General features: G+C 32.1%; 2 protein-coding genes across 3 annotated transcripts in view; both read left to right on the top strand.

Moving 5' to 3' along the window:
* The window catches only part of LOC110020965 (enhancer of rudimentary homolog), a 19,177-nt gene extending 8,202 nt beyond the window's left edge, over window positions 1–10,975 (top strand). For both annotated transcript variants that reach the window (XM_020719274.1, XM_020719281.1), the window contains exons 3-4: window positions 10,456–10,576; window positions 10,670–10,975. In XM_020719274.1, the coding sequence (XP_020574933.1) occupies window positions 10,456–10,576; window positions 10,670–10,763 (215 nt within the window). In that variant the 3' untranslated portion in view covers window positions 10,764–10,975. The remainder of the gene's footprint in view (window positions 1–10,455; window positions 10,577–10,669) is intronic.
* A 3,422-nt stretch (window positions 10,976–14,397) lies between these two features.
* LOC110017946 (protein RRC1-like) overlaps window positions 14,398–20,582 on the top strand; it is a 48,087-nt gene continuing 41,902 nt past the window's right edge. Inside the window, 4 exon segments of the mRNA XM_020715117.1 lie at window positions 14,398–14,593; window positions 14,795–14,871; window positions 14,988–15,123; window positions 15,261–15,306. Of these exon segments, the coding sequence (XP_020570776.1) occupies window positions 14,797–14,871; window positions 14,988–15,123; window positions 15,261–15,306 (257 nt within the window). The 5' untranslated portion in view covers window positions 14,398–14,593; window positions 14,795–14,796.

Here is a 20,582-nt window from a genome sequence, read left to right as displayed (position 1 = left end):
GGAAAGAGAGGAGGGAGGGAGAGAGAGAAATATAACACATTCCTAATATAGGCGTAGCTTTAGATTTAGCAAGAGTAGATGCGAGATCATATTGGAACCAAATTTTTTTTTCAGCGTCTAATATATCAAAAGAATATTCATGAACTTCTAGTTCCTTAATCAGGTTAAATTTGGCTTTACACGATTATTTTGTCAGAATGCATTTAGTAAACTTTATAAATGTGAGGTTACTGAACTTTTCCTTGGAATAACTATGCATGCATTAGTCCTGACAACAACATGATAATTATAATATTTACAAAAAATATATAAAACATTTATGAAGCCTTATGTGTTATTTTTGATGAATTATAGCTCAATTCATCCATTAATTCGTCTTGGACCTGTAATGTAATAGACAATTATAACATGATGCCTAGTGATCCATGATACTTGGTTACATGACATTGAAACCTTGCAAAAAATTTAAAAAGTATGCATTCACATTGTTTAAAATGTACAATTGGTTGTCTATATTCATTGATTGACATATTACTTTTTAAATTTATTTTTTATGCAAACCCATGTAGATTAAGCAATCAATATGATTGATTATATTGCATTAGTTTTGGTTTAGGAATTTCAATTTTTGTTGGAAGCTGGACATGTATATATTTTAAAGAAATATTTTAAATTATATGTCCTACTTGAGCCGACCCTACTTGGTGGGATAAAGGCTTATTGTTGTTGTTGTATCCAACTTGAAAATTCTCTAAAATCATATTTCCTATCTAATATAGGAATATGATTATGAACCTCATAATAGTCACATCTTTCTAGAGTTGTAGCTTATCCAATATGTTTAAATTGTATCATGCTATTATTTTGTGGATAAACCTAGTTATTATGTCTTACTTTTGGTGACTTAATGATACAACATTAATACCTTGATACTAAATTTGATGCAGGTTGTTTTAGGGTTAGGATTTTCTAATAAAAAAAGTGTAGATACAATTTAAGAAAATGTAATCAAAAGGTTAAATTTGCTGTTCTTAGACCTTTGATTTAAACCAAAAATCATCTCTTTTGATGATAAGAAATTCATAAAATTTATCTCAAACGATATTTTAAATGATCCCAAATAAAAATTTAGTAAATACATTTATACTTAAAAAAGTACATCATCTGAAATTACATCACTCAACAATTCAAATTATACAAGCTTTGACTACATCCGGTCAATCAATCAAACTAATAGCTAAAATGTAAAAAAAAAAATAGAGTTTAAGGAAATAAATCATTGAAGTATTGATTCAAGCCTCCTTCACACACAAAGAGATGATATTTTCTAAATTTTGGTTGTCATTATTTGCTCTGAACTAAAATGATTATCATCTAAATGGCACTTATTTAGAAAGGAAAATCATTATATTAAAAAAACTATTATTGAAATTAATTCTTTTTGCCTTATGCCTTTCTTTCTTTTTTAGTGATTAAAGAATCTTTCTCCAAATAACAATAATTTGAATTAAATTTACAACCATGGTATAAGAAACCCTCCTAAAAAGTCTCAACTGTTTGTGCAACAGATAGTTCACATGGATAAGGTTCCCCATCCCTTAAAAAAAATCATAGTAATACATGCAACAGATCGATCATGAATAAAGCAAAGTAGTGACACAAATGATCACAAGTCACACAACCACAAAATTTGCTTCTTCTGTTGGAGTACACATCAAACAAGGACAAACATGGTTAAGGCTCATTTAAGAAACAAAGAACAACTTGAATAAATACCAACTAAAGGCCAAATTTGCTGAACAGACAACCGATGTTCAACCAATAATGAACCAATAGCTGAATTCTTATGTAACCAACAAAAGAATTGATCCGAATAGGAGAGGGTTTGATAAAAGAAATTTTAGAGAGCACAACTCATTCTCATAATGATCGTCATAGATATGATTTAAACAACTAAAATTAGAACTCAAAGTTATGAAAGTCAAATAAATTATTTGCATACTAACAACTAAAATAAAATAAAATCACTAAATGCAAAGTAATATTCAAGTTCTCTGTGTGAGATGTTAATGGATTTAGATAGTTTCAAAATTTTAAAAATTTTTTGAGAGAAATAATGGAGTGATGCTTTTTTCGATGATCGATGGTATAAAATTGTTTTTTAAGGCCATGATAGGAATCTTTTGAATTAGATTGAAAGAAGGGTCAATGAGTAAGCCTTGCTCTGCTTTTAGAACATTTGTTGTTTCCTCAATTCTTTTGGACTTTCAATTATTGTAGCTTTTTGAGATCTAAGCGTGATGTTGTACAAATCAGTACTGCAGTTTAAAAAAAGGGGTTAAGATTATAGGCAAATCAAAAGGAGTCAATTTGGGCTTTAAAGGAATTGAAGCAGACCAATTTTCAAGCCTTTTCAAGACTATCTTCTTTTATCATACAATTCCTTTATTTTTAATTTGATTTTTTTCATCTGGCTCAATCATTTTATTTTGGATGGTTTTAATTTAATTTAATTTACTATGATAAGATTTTCCTTGGTTTTAGATATGATTATATTTAAAAATTTGGTAGGGATCCATGCAGAACATTTAGTTTATTGAGTATTATTAATTGAGTGAATGAAATTATTTGTGGTAAATTGAGTACCACTTAGATTTTTGTTGTATAAATAGATCACTCCAAAATTTGTTAGTGGAGTTTCTTCTTCTTTCTCTATCATATTTTATCATTAGAGCCTTGATTTAAGCCTCACTTATGAAGCTCTATTTTAGCCTTAAACCTGTGCCCAATTTTCTCTAAGGCCTTCATGCTTATGATTTCATTTGTCCTCACCATATCAACTACTAGCGAAACTTAATCCCACTTCTTTGACACTTTTTGCTCGCCTGCATCTTACTTCAGGCGACTTTGTTGCTTCGTGCATATGCTTGTTTCACATTGTACTGACCTATTGGTTCTTCTAGTTCAAACCCACACATGCAAGCCACAAATTTTGTTGTGTGTGAGTTTATCTTGCACATATGTGAACCACCTGCATATCCTGGCATCAGTCTTACTTCTGGCATGCCTTGATATCTTGTATTGCACTCACAATGTGCCACAATCTCTTCCATCTTGATACATTGTACACAACATAGCATAGCTGGAATGCCACATGCCATAGGACAATTGTTGTAGTCCTTGCAAACACATGCTACTTTTTTGAGAGCAATCTTGATTATTTTTTTTGCTTTGGCCGCCACCTTGAGATCCTCACTGTTTCTTTCCCACCGTCTCAAATATTCATACCCATATTCAAGACATTCCAATGTTATTTTGTGGACTACTTTGATCTTCATATTCTTCTATTCGTGAGATTTCAGTGGCGATGAGCTGTTGATCTTGCTTTCACCTTTAGTATAGAATCAAAAGAAATTCCTTTCCAAGTTATGTAGCTTACTAATGTTTCAATGCAATTAACCAAAGGCAAACCATTCTCATTTTGTGCAAAATTTTTTATTGCAAATCTTTTTCATAGCTTATTATGGATTTAATGATAACTCCAAACATATATGCTACAACTCAAGGAGTTATCTCAATCATTGACAGTTTTGATCATTATAAGGATCACATACGTGCATGATTATTTTTTCACAGATTGCACAATCAATTTTGGTATTCATTTAAATGACCATTATTCTTCTTATGAAAATAATGGGAACTATGACCTTCAGTCTAAATACATAAGTTAGTAATATGTTCCATTATCTTTCGTTAATAGTATTATAATTTATCAGCTTATCAATAGTTTCAACAAAGATTGCACAGCATTTTAACTCGAATGGATAAATTTTGACAACCCTTAATCGGTTTAAAGAAGAATTCTATTAACAAGTATATTCTATAGGACCTTGGGCATTAGTGCAAGCCAAAGTCAAGGCTACATATTGATCTTTTGAGATTGATGTTAAGGTGGTCAATCTAATTTTTAATCTGATGTGGCAGCTCAACTTCATACCTTGCCTAAGGTTGTTAGTGACCTTTATGATGAATGAAGATGCTTTTAATGACACTCTTTTTTTTTAATCATGATTTGGTCAATTATGAATTATCAACACATAAGTTTATTATGTTTTCTAAGGCTGATTATAAGATAGTATTGGAGGCTAAAATAGACTTAATGTCGAATTTTGTGCCTAAGCCTGAGATCTTCATTGAGTGCGAGCGTTTTTATTGTTTCTTGCATTGTGATATCTTAAATGTACTTAAGTTCACAATTGATTTTCTCCAACTTCTTATTAAGATTCTTACTCCAATTCTGGCACACTGCAATAGAAACATGTTACTATTTCGGATGATTATATTTCACAATTTCTTTTCTCTAATTTCTCATTGAGATTTTTGCTCCAATTTTACCAATGCCCTAGGAAGATATTTCTAATTTGGATGATCATATTTTGCTAAAGTTTTTTTAATATGAGAAACTGAAATTATGTGTTCATTGCCGCTTTCATCACCTAATCTATTATTAGCTCACACTACAGAGATCTTATAGGTTTATGAAGTGTGAAGCAACCAAACACCTAATACTCAAAATATATGCTCTTTCGATTTCCTCCACATATTATTCCCTATGTTACATTGATGTTTTATATTGTCGAATGTTAACAGATGCCACTTTCTCCTCAATGATTTCTACCACATTCATCAGGAGAAGAGTTCTTTGTTGACCTGGTGAATTCTTAAAATGTAAATTAATAAGTATAGTATAAAAAAATCAGGATTTTTGTAGGCCAATCACAAGGAATTAAATCATTTTAGAAATGAGTTGAACCTAACAAGTTTTCATACCTTTTTAGGCCAATTTTTATTTATGGCTGAATTTTTCTTCTTCTTCTTATTATTTTTATTATCTCAATTATCTTTTTTTGGATGATTTCAAATTTGAATTTAAACTACTAGAATATGATTTGACCTGGTTTTTAATAGGATTATTTTTTCAAATTGAGGCATTATCCTTTTACCCTACTTCTATGAAAAGGGATTCATAATAAATATTTGGATTGTTGATTTATTATGATTATTATTGATTAATGATAGAAATAATTATGGCTAACTGATTGCTCCCTTATCCAAGTTATGCAAGCACATTCTTCTAGTTTCTTCTTCTCCCTCATCAAATTCTAAGGTCCTTAATATTGAGAGCCTAATATGACGGGTAATTCTTTTAATTGTTATATGAAAAAAATGAATACATAAATGTAGAGAAGTCAAGTTTTGTATCATGAAGAAGTGTGCATGCTACCCCTTATCGGGGTAGCATTATGCATTATGCTATATTTTTATTTGTTGTTGGAAAGAAATGAATACATAAAAATAGGAAAATACATCATAAAAAAATGATTTTTTATTTTGTTAATGTTCAATTAATAAGATTAAGTTTATTTATTTTTAATAAATTTAGTGTTTTAAATATTCATTTTCATTTTTAGAATTTTATCTAAAAGTGAAATTAAATTAAAATCTAATTTATTTTCATATTTTGAATTATATATATATATTGTGTGTGTGTGTGTGTGCGCCGTAAGCCTTGGCCTGTTGGTGGCGAGGTCACTGTAAGTCCCCTCAGGTCAAAGGTTTGATCCCACCGCGGCGCGGGGGCTCTGGAATTTTAGGCTACATGGAGAGGGCTCGAAAAAGCGCATGTGAAATAAATATTTGGGCCCCTACTAAATATCGATTCTCTCTCTCTCTCTCTCTCTCTCTCTCTCTATATATATATATATATATATAGATTGGCATTAGGCCTATCAGTTTTCAATTTTTTAATGTTTAATATTCATAAGGATGACAATCTATAGCTGTGATGGATGCTCATGTATATCTTTGATTTTTTGTAATATGAATGTACTTTCTCTATGGACATGCTTATAAGGTATATTTAAAGAAAAATGCTTTGATGCATGCATATTGCTATTAATATAGTTCTAATTAGTATGACATGTAGTGAAATAGGTGAAAATTAGAACACTGGAAGAAATGTTTAGATGATAGGTGCTTTGAAATTAGTTACACAACTGTTTAGTATATGATGTATAATTGTAGAATATATGATAATAATGATTAACATTCATTTGTATTAGAATAGAAGGTAATATCTAGATGTGATTGCGTGATAGGTTTATGTATCTTTGTTCTTTTGTAACAAAAAAGATAGATATATGATATAAATTTTAGAGTTATGGTTGGATAGTTAAAATCGAAATGTGTCTTGGGAGTTTTTCCTGATTACAGGCTTAAAGGTAAATTATATATAATCATAATTAGGCCAATAATATTTTCTGGATTCAAATGTTTGATGCTCAAAATGTAACGGTATCTAAGTTGAGTGTGCCAAAACTAGAGATGATAAATTAACGAATTACTATATTAGAAAAGTTTTGGAGTGACGTTATTGTAAATAGTGCCATTGAAGATATACTTAAGTTCTTTGGACATATATAATGGAAGTTGAAAAATGCTCTGGTTAGATGAGTTGATCAAATTAGTGTCAAAAGCTTAGAAAGAAAATTCTTTAGATATAAAGTTACATGGATAGAACTTGTTTAAAATATTTTGTGCTAAAAGAAGAATTTGTTCAACACCCCCAACAACACTCATAGGGAAAAAATGGAAAATTTGAATTAATAATGCTAATTACAAATAGTTTGGACAACGCTAATATAGTTATGATGAATTCACTTTTCTATATAGTCCACTCTACTGTTATTATGGATTTTAATGTCTTAATACATTGATCATGGTGGCCTGCTGAATATAATATATTGCTTTGGAATATTTTAGTAACGTCTGCTTTCTGAAAGAAATGTGCATACTATGATTTGTTAAGTCTTTCTGGACTGTTTATACGAAGCCCAACATTAGGTGATCTTAAGAAATCTGTAGTTTCAACAAACTCGTCTAGGGTTGATGGCAGCATTTGATTTAAGATGTCATAAAAATTTGAAAATAACATTGAACAAATTCAAGCTCAATCAATTTAGATTAAACCATGAGTACAGGAAAGAAATCTGGTAAAAGTACCTTTATGGTTGCAGTTGAGGTGCTGTTGCAATTAAAATAGTGTAGAAATTTAAGTTTTGGTAAAGCAAGTGCTCTGGTCATATATACTGTATTTCTAACGGAAGAACCTATAGAACAAGTGACAAGGTGTTTATTTTGCCTCTCGATCTCTTTAAACAAAGTTTTTTGAACTTACATTTGATTCTTTCCTAGGAAGGGAAAGTTTTTATAAAACCTTGTTATTTATTACTTGCTATGTCTACCTCGACAGTAAAGAAATAGCCATACATGATTTATCTGTTCTTCCTTGCTTCTGTTTCATGATGCTATGAAGGTTGAGGCCAGCTGTTGGCAGGGAAGTCTGATCCGTATTTTAGTTCAAAACCTATGTAAATTACATGTTTTTTATTTAAACTTATATATAAACGGTTCATTTTTTATTTTTTGATACTAATTTTTCTGTCTGCTAAACAAATTTTCTGTTGCAGGTGATACTTTTGGCTGGCCTTGCTAAAAAATGTGATGTTGGGCTGTTTAAACTAAAAAGATTCCTCTAACAAAAAATATCATTGATTATTATTTTGTTTTAACTTTTTTAATAAAAAATTTTGAAGGAACAACTGCCTTAATCAATGGGAATCTGTTGTATGGTGTGCTTTTAAATTTTTGGTTCATGCATTTTGAACTTTTTCATGCTTTGATATTAGTGCAATAAAATGATTGAATTTACCCATTAAACTAAAACTATTTTTGAAACGCTAATTTATAAACTTAAATTAGTTTTCTTTTATTAATGGATCTTTTGCATATTTTAGGCTAGTAGATAAAATTAGTGTTAGAGGTGTAGGAGGTAGAAGCGGTTTACCTTCGTTAACATGGTATTGTTCAATTGGATTTGCGAAAATGAAATAAAATAGCAGCTTAGGTTGCACTTTATATGATCAAATGAAATTAGGATTTAGGCGTTTGTCTCCAAATAGCCGCAATAAGGTCAATGATGATGATGTGTTTGGAAAGATAGCATGAGTTTTATTAGCAGGAATCAGCCACCACCATCACAAATCATTTCATAATGGTGGTCCCCAAGGATATGCATATATCTCAACCAATTCTGTTTTAGCTATTCCAGAACTTTCTTTATGCTAATATATAATGCTTTCTATGTAAAAGGCCTAGGGAATGAAATAGGGCTTTTACCTGATGTTCGTTGAGAGGTTTTCTTATCCATGTGGCTGAAATCCTATTCCAAGGATTTTGCACCTCTTTTAGGTATCAGAGCACACCTGGATAACGGATCTCTTCCTTCATATCACGGTACCTAATCTCATCTTCTTCATCGAGTATTTACATTGAACCTAAGAACATCTTCTCTCTTCTCTCCCAAATGATGAATCTACTATTACTGAATCCCAATCTTCTCTACTCATTATACCAACCACCAACTTCCCCCCTTCCTTAAAATTTCTGATCTCCCACCTCAAACACCTTACTCAACACCAGTTCACCACCGAAAATTATCATACCTGGCAAGCTCAGGTTCTGAAAACCTTCTTGGCGAATGGGTTCGCAGGATTCCTAGATGGTAGCTGCGCTTGTCCTCCACAGTACATTGACGACGCTAATACTAGCTTTGAGAACCCACAATTTCAAATATGGAACCTTATTGATCAAAATCTGGCAGCCTCTCTCTACTCAATGATATCTTTCATGGTGTGTCCCCATATCCTACATCTACACTCCACCACAATCATCCAGAGCACTCTAGAGCGCAGACTAAAACCCACCAACAGATCCCGTGTAATCCAATTGAAGAATAAACTACATCACATCTCAATGAAGGAGAACACCATGCAACAATACCTATCCACAATTAGCAACTTGGTTGATCAAATACAAGCAGCCGGATCCACACTTGATCAAGAAGATCATTCTATATATGCTCAATGGGCTTCCCCCATCATATAATGCCTTCAAGACCTCCATTCAAACCATACTGCAGCCTATTGCGCTTGAACACCTCTTCTCCTTACTATGTGGTGAGGAGATTAATATCCAAACTAGGAATGCCAAGAGTACCATATCCGTTCAATCTCAAATGGCCCTCATGGCCTCTTGTGGACTGGCAAAAAAAACCTATAGGGTAAGAGGTAGAAACCAACGTGGAGGCTTTCCAAAAGAATCTTGCGGGGGTAGACAACCCAATTGGTCATCTATCATATGCCAAATATGCAAGAAAATAGGACACTCAACATCTGCTTGTTGGCATAGAACCAACCTGGAATACACACCTACAGCTCCTGTCACCGCAGGAATGGAAGAGTTCGCTCCTATCAGCACACCCATACCGGCTCGTCAACCGGCCTCCTTTACCTCGAGCACCCTTTTTCACAATTCCACTCTTTATCGCCAATTGACGGGCATGCTTCAATACCTCACGGTTACTTGACCGGACATTGCCTACGCAGTCAATTGGTTGTGCCAACATATGCATTCTCCAACCACAACTCACTACAAACACCTAACCCATCTCCTCGATACTTAAAAGAAACTGGCCATTTCAGTATGGAATTTCAACGATGAAATCTCCATCTCTACTCATATGTTGATGCCGATTGGGCTTCAGACCAAACTGACAGTAAATTCAAAACGGGGGTGTGCTCTTTTCTCGGTTATACACTCATTTTCTGGATGGCGAAGAAACAATTCACAATGGCTAGGTCGTTGACAGAGGCTCAATACCGGGCATTAGCTACTGCTACCATAGACATTCTATTGCTTTGCAGACTTCTTCATGAATTTGAGATTGATCTCCAGCAATGTGATAACATTTCGGCTATTGCTAGCTAACAATCCCATCTTTCATGTTAGGACGAAATATATTGAGATTGACTATCCCTTCATCCGTGACCACATCAACTCCAACCATGTCCAAATAGAGCATATACGAACTCAGGATCAACCAGCCGACATTCTTACAAAATCAATTCCAAATAGAAAATTTCACGAACTTCGTATCAAGCTTACCGTTCTTCCTCAAACCATTAGTTTGCAGACGGGTATTAGCAGGAATCAACCACCACCATCACAAATCATTTCATAGTAGGGGTCCTCAAGCGAGTAAACGCATATACCTCAACCAATTCTATTTTAGCTATTCCAGAACTTTGTCTGCCCTAATATATAATGCTCTCTATGTAAAAAACCAAGGAAATGAAATAGGGCTTTTACCTGATGTCTCGTTGAGAGGTTTTCTTCTCCAGGTGGCTGAAATCCTATTCCAGGGATTTCACGCCTCCTCTAAGTTTAATACCTTGGGTTTTTTTTGGTATTGCAATTTTTATAAATATTACTGTAAGCAGTAATATAAATATTATTTATGTTACATTCTGAAGACATTGCATCTATCATTTACAGGCATTTGCGGACTTTATGAGAGAAAACTGAAGGAAATCAATCCAACCATCCTAAACATCACCTATGATATTGCTGATCTATATAACTTCATTGATGGTTTCACTGATCTCAGTGCCTTGGTGTAAGTGTTGTGTATTTAATTACATCAAGAACCAGAATCATTCTTACCCTTTGTTTTGTTACAAACTGATGCTTCTTCTTCGTCCGATCGCAGCTACGATCATTCGATTCATGCTTTTCTTCCCTACGATCGACAATGGATTAAACAACGCATGTTCCAGCACCTCAAAAAACTCGCCTTGCGATAAAAACATAAAACTATTTATGATCATATTTTTATACTGCTGTTCAGTTTATTATGTTGCCATGATGAGCTTCCCTGCCTTGATAATTCTGATTATTAAGTTTGCCATCCTATAAATAGCAATCCGAGTTTATTAGTTATGTACTTGGACACATTGTATATTGGATATGTGACGTTGTTGTTTGAATGGAAGAAAAGTGAAGTTTGTGGTTCTCCCTTGCTGCTTATTGTAGGGATCATGAGAGCGTGGATGTGAATTGTTCTTGATACATGTTTGATTGAACGAAGATGAAGTTGGCCGCTAGGGCAGACGAGTCGATGGAGCTCGGGGTCAACTTCGCGAGACACTAGGGCATATGAATCGAGGGCAAAGCCGATATTATTTTGTCGAGGCCACAGGTCGCGGGTATACCCCGCAACCCCACTTTCCGTCGAATTTATCAATGCCAGCCCGCCGCCGCTGCTTTCAAACAAAAAAAAAAAAAAAAAAAAAAAAAAAAAAAAAAAAAAAAAACAAATCAAAACTTCGCGGCCTGGGACCGTACAACACAAAAAAAATGATCCTAAGGGTGCGTTTGGCGCTGTTTTTCTAGGCGGTGCGGTGGGAGGCCGCAGAAACAACTTGTTGTTTTCACGCATGGAGTTACAAAAATTTCACTGTTATAGTTTTTTTTAAACGACTTTACCAAACAAGGACAATGATCATTTTTCCAGAAACAGCTGTTCTGCAGTTGTTTTCACGCAGCTGCATCAAACAGACAACCAGCTTCCTTGCAGTTGTTTCCCCACAACAGCTTTTTGGGTTAGCGCAGTTGTAGCTGAAAAATTGGGTAGCTGCAGCTGTGCCAAACATAGCCTAAATGAATGTCGAGCTTCTGATAAGTATAAATGTTGATGAACAATTTTAAGTTTTTTTAAATAATAATAAGGAGATTCACATGCATGCCATTGAATTGTTATGTTTTTTATGTATCATGCAACATACCTCTTAACATAATTACTTAACTAAAGATTCACTTTCTTAAAGCCAAATCTATCAGTATGAAAAATCTATAAAAATTTTATGATTCGTACAAAATAAAATAACAAAAAAGTTTGTGAGTGCCTTAAACAATCTATCACCAAAACTTAAATTTATATGTATATTATATATATATATAAATATATATATATGTCACCACATATGCATGAAAATGTGCATCTCACTTTTTTAATTTTAGTATTTTTAATGTGATGTAAAAAAGTTAAGTAGGATAAATGTAAAATTCAAGGTTCAGGTGGTAAATATGTAAATACATAATAATTGGTTGGTATGTACATCAGTGACCCAAAATTCTGGCCTTTATTTTATATATGATCATATAAATTTAATATTTTCTCTCAACAAATTCCTGCGAAGAATCAACAGGCTACCTTTCCATGCATATTCTAGCTGTGTTTCTACACCATTTGAGATGGAGTAATTGTATGTTTTGTTATTGGCTACTATCTAATCCAAGCTGCTCACATCAGAGTTTAAGGTGACACAAGTATTCATTTGAGTCCAATCTTACCTTCATGTTTTCTTTATTTTTGCCCTTAATATATCCATCAACATATGATTAAGTAATCTTTGTAATAGATAAAATGTTATGGACTGTCGGCTTTAGTTACAAACAAAAAGATGCTTTCAAATCCAATGCATTAATATCCTTCTAACATAACAATCAAATATAACATTTTTAATATGGCAACCAATTGTAAGTTCTAGCCTTCGAAATTGAAAATTAAAAATTAAATTGAACAAGTGATCTTACAATCTTTTAGTTAACTTCGATATCTCTAGCAATTTTGTAAGAAGATCTAAAATTTTTTCTTTTCATAGAAGCTCAATTTTTTATTCATAAAAAAGATGATATTGATTGGAGACTAATTAGATTGGTAACACAACAATATATATGATGCGTGCTAGATGATTCTCGGCGGCAGAATAATAGATTATCATTTTTGTGTTACAGGAAGATTCACCACATACTTGAATAAAATAAAACAACCAATAGAGACAATAGAAGTTTTTACGCAAAAAATCTGTAAAGATAAAAATAAAAGGATCTAGTTCAGTTGTAGAAATCAATTATAAGTTGATGATTACAGAGACGCATTGTCCCACAGTCGGGAAAGGGTTACAAAATCTCTCAAATTTTAGCATGGATGCACAAGCAGTTTCATTTCAAAAAGTGGGCGGCAGATAATGATGAACAACAGCAGACCAGCTTCTTCTGGGTGCAATTAATGCAACAATATGAACCATTTTGATCATATGACTTAGAGAGCATCTCTCGATTAGACTGCGTTTTATGGATATTTGAGCGTCTTAACAATTTCAGAATTAAGTGATGTTGCGCTAATTGGATTCAACTATGAACTCACATGCATACAAAATCAAATAAAATTATACATTTTGTATGTGACATGAATACTACAATTTTATATGCTTACTCATTCAAGCTTATTATTTTAAAATAAATCAATATATAAATAAATAATTATCTTAATATAATAATATATGATATTCATCAATTTAATAATAGTCACCAAACAAATTTAGTTATATATAGTTCACCATTTTGAATATATAATTTATTATAAAGATCATTAAAAGCAAAGTCCTTAACATCATAAACTATTCTCTTAGACTCGCTTTCTGAACATTTACATCTAAACTAATTTTTATAATACAATTTTTTATTTTTTTTTATCTTTTCTTACATATTATTATTCCTCCGTCAATTATTTTTATTCATACGAGTTTTTTTTTTGGATTCCCCAAACACCTTTTTTGTAACTTAATAGTACCCATTAATTTATCCCACATATTCATAGCTTCTTCATAAACATTCTCAACCAGTTTTATATTGATATTTTCTAGTATTTTTAATCTTCCAATCTTTAATCTTAAAATTTAAAATTAATAATCGATGTTTGATACTTCGAATTTTTACTTGAAATGACCTTAAAATCTTTACAATCTCCACAATTTATTTTTTAAATTTAAATGCATGAACAATTAAATAAGTTTAAAAGTAGTATCTAACACCTAAACTTTAATTTTTTCATACATTTCAGTATATATATGAAAAGTACTTCACATTTTTAAAATTAAATTTGTGATATCATTAGTGCAATACGAAATATTTCGATATTATTACAATATTAAAATGTATGTGTCAGAAAAAAATAGAAGAATTAGGTTCTCCTAAAACAATATGTAAGTTATAAATAAGTTTTCTTACAATCAAATAACAAAAATAAAAATTAACAAATCAGTTCATTAAAAAAATAACATAAATTTTAAATGCATGTTGATATTAAGTTATAATATAAATTTAAAAATTAAATAAATTCTAATTAAATAATTTTTATTTAGATGGTATATAATAAAATCATAAAAAATTTAATAAAATATTTGTGGAATAATAAATAAAATTGTTGGTGAATATTAATAAATGGGTTAAATCATGTTAAAATTTTTTTAATTTAAACTTCAAATAAAAAAAAACAAATTTATTTATTAATTAAATTGAACAAATGTAATCAAATAATAATTAAGCCAAATTCAAAATTATTCATCAAGCACATCGATTTATTTACGGCCTTACAAAGAGATTCTTGATTACCCAAACCATAACCTAGAAGGCCAACGCAGTCGAGCCAGGCATATGACTGGATTTCCATAGCACTTCGCCGCCTTGATCGGCTGCTTGTTTTCTGCGATCTCCACCGTCATCGCCGGACCCCGGTGGTGCTCCGCTTTCGAATTCAACTACCCTAGTTCTTCCTTCACCCTTCGAAGAGGTATGTTTGTTACCTTTAGCTATCTTCCGGTTGCAGGGCCTCATCTTTCGATTGGATCTGTACTGAAACCCTCCTTATCGTTACTGACCTAATTTTGTTGCACTCGGAAATAGTTTCTAATGGTCGATATTCACTGATTAGATTTTATTTGTGCTCTATTTCGCAATTATTTTATTTCATGGATTTGTTATATTTCGTTAGAGATGAACTCCTTTTCCATTACTCGAAAGAAGACTCCGTTCCAGAAGCACCGTGAAGAGGAAGAAGCCAAAAAGAAGGTAAAGTTTTCTCATTTATCCTCCAGTCTTTTAATTAAGTTTTTCTAGGTTTTGGAAAATGGGTTCTGCTGTTTCATTAGTTAACTTACTCGTTCATGATGATTTGAAACTTGAAGAGAGCGGAAGATGAGACTGCTCGCTTATATGCAGAGTTTGTAGAGTCCTTCCAGGGGAGTGACACGCCTGGATCAAAAGCTTTTGTTAGAGGAGGGACTATTAATCCGAGCGAAAAATTGAAGACTGATTCCGAAGGTTAGTCTTGGAGAGTTTTAATTTTACCTTTCTTTTTTCATACCGTTTATTTTTCAAACACTGGATGCATGCATGATTTTATATTTTAAGATCAACTTAGTAAAAAGATGGCCCTTTTATTCATTCGCCAATCGCAGGTGGAAATTCCAAAGATGGGGTATCTGTTCCAAAGAAGGGAACTAGGTAACTGAATGCACTTGATTATTAGAAGATGAAATCTTGGCGATAACCACATTTCATCCATAAATTAGTCTTATGTTTTTGTGTTGCATCTGCAATGCAAGCTTAGCCATTTATAACTTATATAATTCTCTAGTTGTTCTGTAAATCTCTGATCTATAAAGTATAGTTTCATGTTGCTGCTATGAGTTTGCAATGCAAGCTTAGCCATATAACTTATACGATTATTTAGTTTTTCTGTAAATATATGAGTTAGTTTCTGGATCCATCAATCTCATAATCCAGTGAAGATATTTTATTTTGGAGCAATTTATATTCTTATTAAACATAGGTTTTACTGTTTTTTCTTTCTATGGTGCGATCTTAATGCATTTTAGAACTAGTAGTTTCTAACTAGAAAGCTTGTTTTTTTGAGAAATTATTGTAATTTCACCATCTTTTTGGTGCTGGGCAGAATTCTGGTCCCTCTTTTGTGGATTTAATGGCAAGATATGTCTTTTTTTCTCCCTAATGTTAATTCTTCATCCCAAAGAAAGAGTGGGAGAGACTTTATTTGGCACGTGTAAATTGTTGGCTCAGCTCTTTGACCAGCTAGATATCTTTATTCTGAAGCAATTGTCTTAATCATGTGTTTTAGAGCTAAAAAACTGGCCTTGAGTGACAAGCCAAGTTCTTTAACTATCTTCCACGTATAAAAAGAATTTACTTGATTATTTGACTTGTTGTCAGAGTATAGAAGGCTGGCCTTTTCTTTATATTTTTATTTTCAAACTTTTGATGCATGATAACAGGTAACAAGACATTATTTCTAGGCACCCAAGCTCTGATTGCTCTCTTTTTAAATGTATTAACTCAAATTTTAGATTTTTTTATTTCCACCGAAGATAATTTTATGTGTGATTTAGGTTCTGTTTGGGCAGCTGCAGCTTATCCAATAAGCTGGTTCGCAACAGCTGCCCCCAAAAGCTGCTGTGAGAAAGTTGCTACGGGAAAGCTGGCTGTCTGTTTGTTTTTTATAGTTCTAAAACAACTGTTTGATAGATGTTTCTAGAAAAATAATCATCCCGCCCCTATGTATTAATGCTGTTTATAACAAAACATAGCTATATATTTAATACTTCAGAAGTAAAAATCCACTTTAGAACGGTAAAAAATTCAACTATACACCTCACTTAGCAGTGAGTATCAACATTGCTAACAAAACGAAAAACACTATTAAAATTATGGAGTAGGTTTGAAGGCTCTCCCAAGTAGGCATCCTTGAAGTGGCTTGACAATGTTTTCCTATCCAGCTTATATAAATTAAAAATTATTTAGAATTTAAAATTTTAAAATATAATTAATTAATTAATTAATTATTAAAATAATTTATCTAATTTTAATTAATTTTATTATGTATAAATTATTTTTTAATTATTAATAAAATTTATCTCCTTGTTCCTATTCCCCTCTCTGCCTGAAGCCCTCTTCGACATCCTCCCCATCTCCCGGTTTGGGATGGCGTTCGAGAGGTAGGAGCGACGAGGGACGGAGTAGCCGAACAGTAGAGGAGCGGCGAGGGAAGGCGTTGTCGAATAGCAGAGGAGCAACAAGGGAAGGCGTTGTCGAACAACAGAGGAGCGACGAGGGATTCAACATCGAACAGAGAGAAAGGCCATCAGGGCAAAGGAGCGACGAAGGGGTAAGATTAGTAAAAAGCGAACTCTCGAACGTGGGTCGCGGGGTTCGATCCGCCGTCGGCGTTTAATCAAAACAGCAGGACGCTGCTGCCCAGCAGCCGTCCCAAAGGACCGAAATTCGCGGCCGCTCGCCGCACCGCACTCCGAACGACTAGCCAAACGGGCCCTTATATAAGTGAAATTCTAAAATTCATTGTCATCGGAGATCTCATAATAAATTTTGCAAGTGTATTTATTTCAATGAAAATGACTAAACGCTCAGACATGCTGGAAGAGGCTGGGAGTCACCTATGTTGCTCATTCCTTTTGAGGTTATTTGACAATTTAATGGTTTATGCTTCTTAAGTAAATGCTTTTATGCTTTTAGTGAGTGGTTTAAGTTTATTAGTTTTTATTTTGCTTTATTATTTATGGATTATATGTGAAAGATTTGTATTTCTAAGGAATACCAAAAGTAGATTGCTCAACTTGTTGTCATTTTTCAATTACTATAATTAATTAGAAGGTATCATTTTTTTAATCTTAAAAGTATAACGACTCTTTTTAATGTCTATTATCTTTTTATTATGACTTTTTTTTCCCTTTTTTTCTCGCATATTTAGTTTTCATTTTGGCTTATATGATACATGAAGCCATTTATAATTTTTTTGCATTGTGTGCCTAATGTTAATGACTATCATGTGAGATATTTTCATATTAATATTTTATGAAAATCGCACACACATGGATAATCTGTGAGCAGAAAGTCATTAGATTTTTATTTTGAAAATTCTCTGAAGGAAAAAAAGGCATACAACCAAGCTCAATTGAAATAATTGTACTAGGATAAGTCAAAGATTATAAAGGGCACACTTTTGAGAAGGTATGAATGCAATTTCATAGATATAAAATGTAAAAGATGTCCCTCGTGGTGTTACTTAAATGAATTTTTAGGTATTAATAGTTTTTATTTACTGATTAGTGTTTAATGTCAATCAACAATGTTCGTCGAGAGTTTTGGGATGGAGGGTAGTTTATTTGGTCATTCTCTTGATAGAGGAGATATTAGAAGAGTATGAAGATAGTTTTTGAACTTTCGTCTTTAGAAGTTGATGGATAATTTTGAAACTTTAACAATGGTTGACTTAGTTATTCTTCTAATAAATGGGTAACCAATGAGGCAGTTTTCGAACTTTGGTGGTTGGCAAGGTGAACATTATATTTGGGTTGGTGATGGATAATGTTTGATGGGTATGCTAGAAGTTGGGTGACTATGAATAGAGTTTTAGAATTCTCAAAAAATCGCAATTTTCTTTAACAAAAATTATGCCTTTGAATGTGTAAAAAATATGATTTATTTTTAAACCTAGGGAGGGAATTTTTGATTGTTTACTGCAAGATCCCAAATACTTCATTACATGTTGAGTAGATACTTTTGATTGTGCTATATTTTTTTTTTTGGACATCTCAGTGCTTTAATAAAATTTGGAATTGAGTGATGTTTGGCTTGCATAATCTGTCTCTTTCAGATGCTCATTTTACTTATAAACAAATAATATTTGGAGGAAATTAACCACTTAACTGGCCTCAAGAACTTTTATCTATACTATTGAGAGCTTGATTTAGGTCCAAATGAGCTGAGCCAAGCATCTTGGTTTCAATAGGTTTGTATGATCAAAGTGCACTGTTTGACATGCAAAATTGTTGCAAAGGGAGTTAAAATGATCTCAAAGTCAATTTTAGTTTAGTGAAATACTTGGGTGTTTTAACATATGAAAATTGCTTTAAAATCTATGTTTGATCATATGAATTTTCAAGTGGTATTGGTTGCCCTATATTCAAGAGGCAAAATTTGTTTGCTTGAAAGTATTGTCTTTGATCTTAATTTATTAGAACTAAATGAAAATATGACACAAAATATGACGCAATGGAGAAATAGGATTCATGTAGCCGACCCTGCTTTGTTGTTATTGTTGTCGTTGTTGAAAGTATTGTTTTTGAAAAATATGGAAAAAATTAAAAGTTTGTGATTTTAGAGGAGATATGTCATTCTAGGCCTATCGTCAAGGTTATGGACCAAATTATCATTTTTCTATAATAATTTCACACTTCAGTGTAGTTAACATATCTTTGAGACAAAAAAATGTGAGAAAATTTGGCAAAAAATCCTCAAAATTATTTCAAAAGAATCTTTGAAGGCTTCATTAGGGATTGTAAGTGCCAAAGTTGAGTTATGAGTATTGAAAAATGGTTAGGGGACCCAAAAATGCTCATAGTTCGTATCTCTGCCAAATTTATATACCTTATCAACTTTTTTAAGATTGTTCATAGTGATATAATTACGAATAATTGTGGAGCTAGATGTTTTTTTTAATTGATGATGATACCCGTCTTTAATAGGTGTTTTTATTTTTAAAAAAAATAAACCGGGTCAAATTTTAAAATATTTAAGTTCCATAATTCGAACTAGATTTCAATCTAAATTTTAAGTCCCAAAAACTGACAATACCATATAATATTTTAAATTGGCCATAAGAAATTATCTCCTACATCCACCAAAGCACCTATGTTGACATCTCTTAGAGTTGATTGGATCAATTATATTCTCCTTAATTAATTTATTTTGTTCTAATAGATACTAATAGGGTGATATATATATATATATATATATATATATATATATAAACTAGCAAAACAAAGAGAAAAGAAAAGTAAAAATTTAATTCAAGTAAAGTGTATTAAAAATGAAAATTAAAAAGTATTTTTTTAGAAGAAAATATTCAACATAGGTGGTTGAGATATTTTGATTAAACTTTCAATGAAGTTTTGGAAAATATGATCAAAATAATTGATCTTAGTATTGTTAATAATAATAATAATTTTTATTTTCACTGTCACATTAGTAAAAATGGTGTTGAGGAGGCTTTAAATAAAATGAAAGATGGAAAATCAGTAGGACCTAATGATATCTTAATTGATGTTTCGAAATATGTAGGAAACTTGGGAGTTTCTTAGCTTACTAAACTCTTTAATGTTATTTTAAGAACTAAAAAGGTTCTTGAGGAGTGAAGCGTGAGTATTTTGGTTTTATTTTTAAGAATAAAAGGGATGCATAAGAGTGTGCAAATTATAGTATAATTAAATTAATGTGTCATACATTAAAATTATGGGAGAGTAATTGAATATAGGTTAAGTGATACAAAGAATTCTCATGATCAGTTTGTATTTATGTTGGGCAAGTCTACTATGGAAGCTATACATTCATTGAGAGGTTTCATGGAGAAATATAGAGAGAGTATGGAGGATGTACATATGATTTTTATTGATTTAGAAAAGTTTATGATAAGATTCTAAGAGAAGTTCCTTGGAGAGTTCTAGAATAGAAAGGTGTTGAGATGACTTATATTCAAACCATTAAAGATATGCATACCATAGTTGTTACTTGTGTTCAAACAAAAGGAGGTTTGACTAAGTATTTTCTTATTTCGGTTGGATTTGATCAAGGGTCAGCTTTAAGCCCGTATCCCTTTGCTTTAGTTATGGATGCTTTACGGACATTTACAGGATGATGTACGTTGGTGTATGTTTTTCGCTGATGATATCCTTCTTGTGGATAATACT

The sequence above is a fragment of the Phalaenopsis equestris genome, unplaced genomic scaffold (assembly GCF_001263595.1).
Source record: "Phalaenopsis equestris unplaced genomic scaffold, ASM126359v1 Scaffold000002, whole genome shotgun sequence".
Taxonomy (NCBI): domain Eukaryota; kingdom Viridiplantae; phylum Streptophyta; class Magnoliopsida; order Asparagales; family Orchidaceae; genus Phalaenopsis; species Phalaenopsis equestris.
Note: the sequence above shows the minus strand (reverse complement) of the source record. Positions and strands in the feature narration are given on the sequence as shown.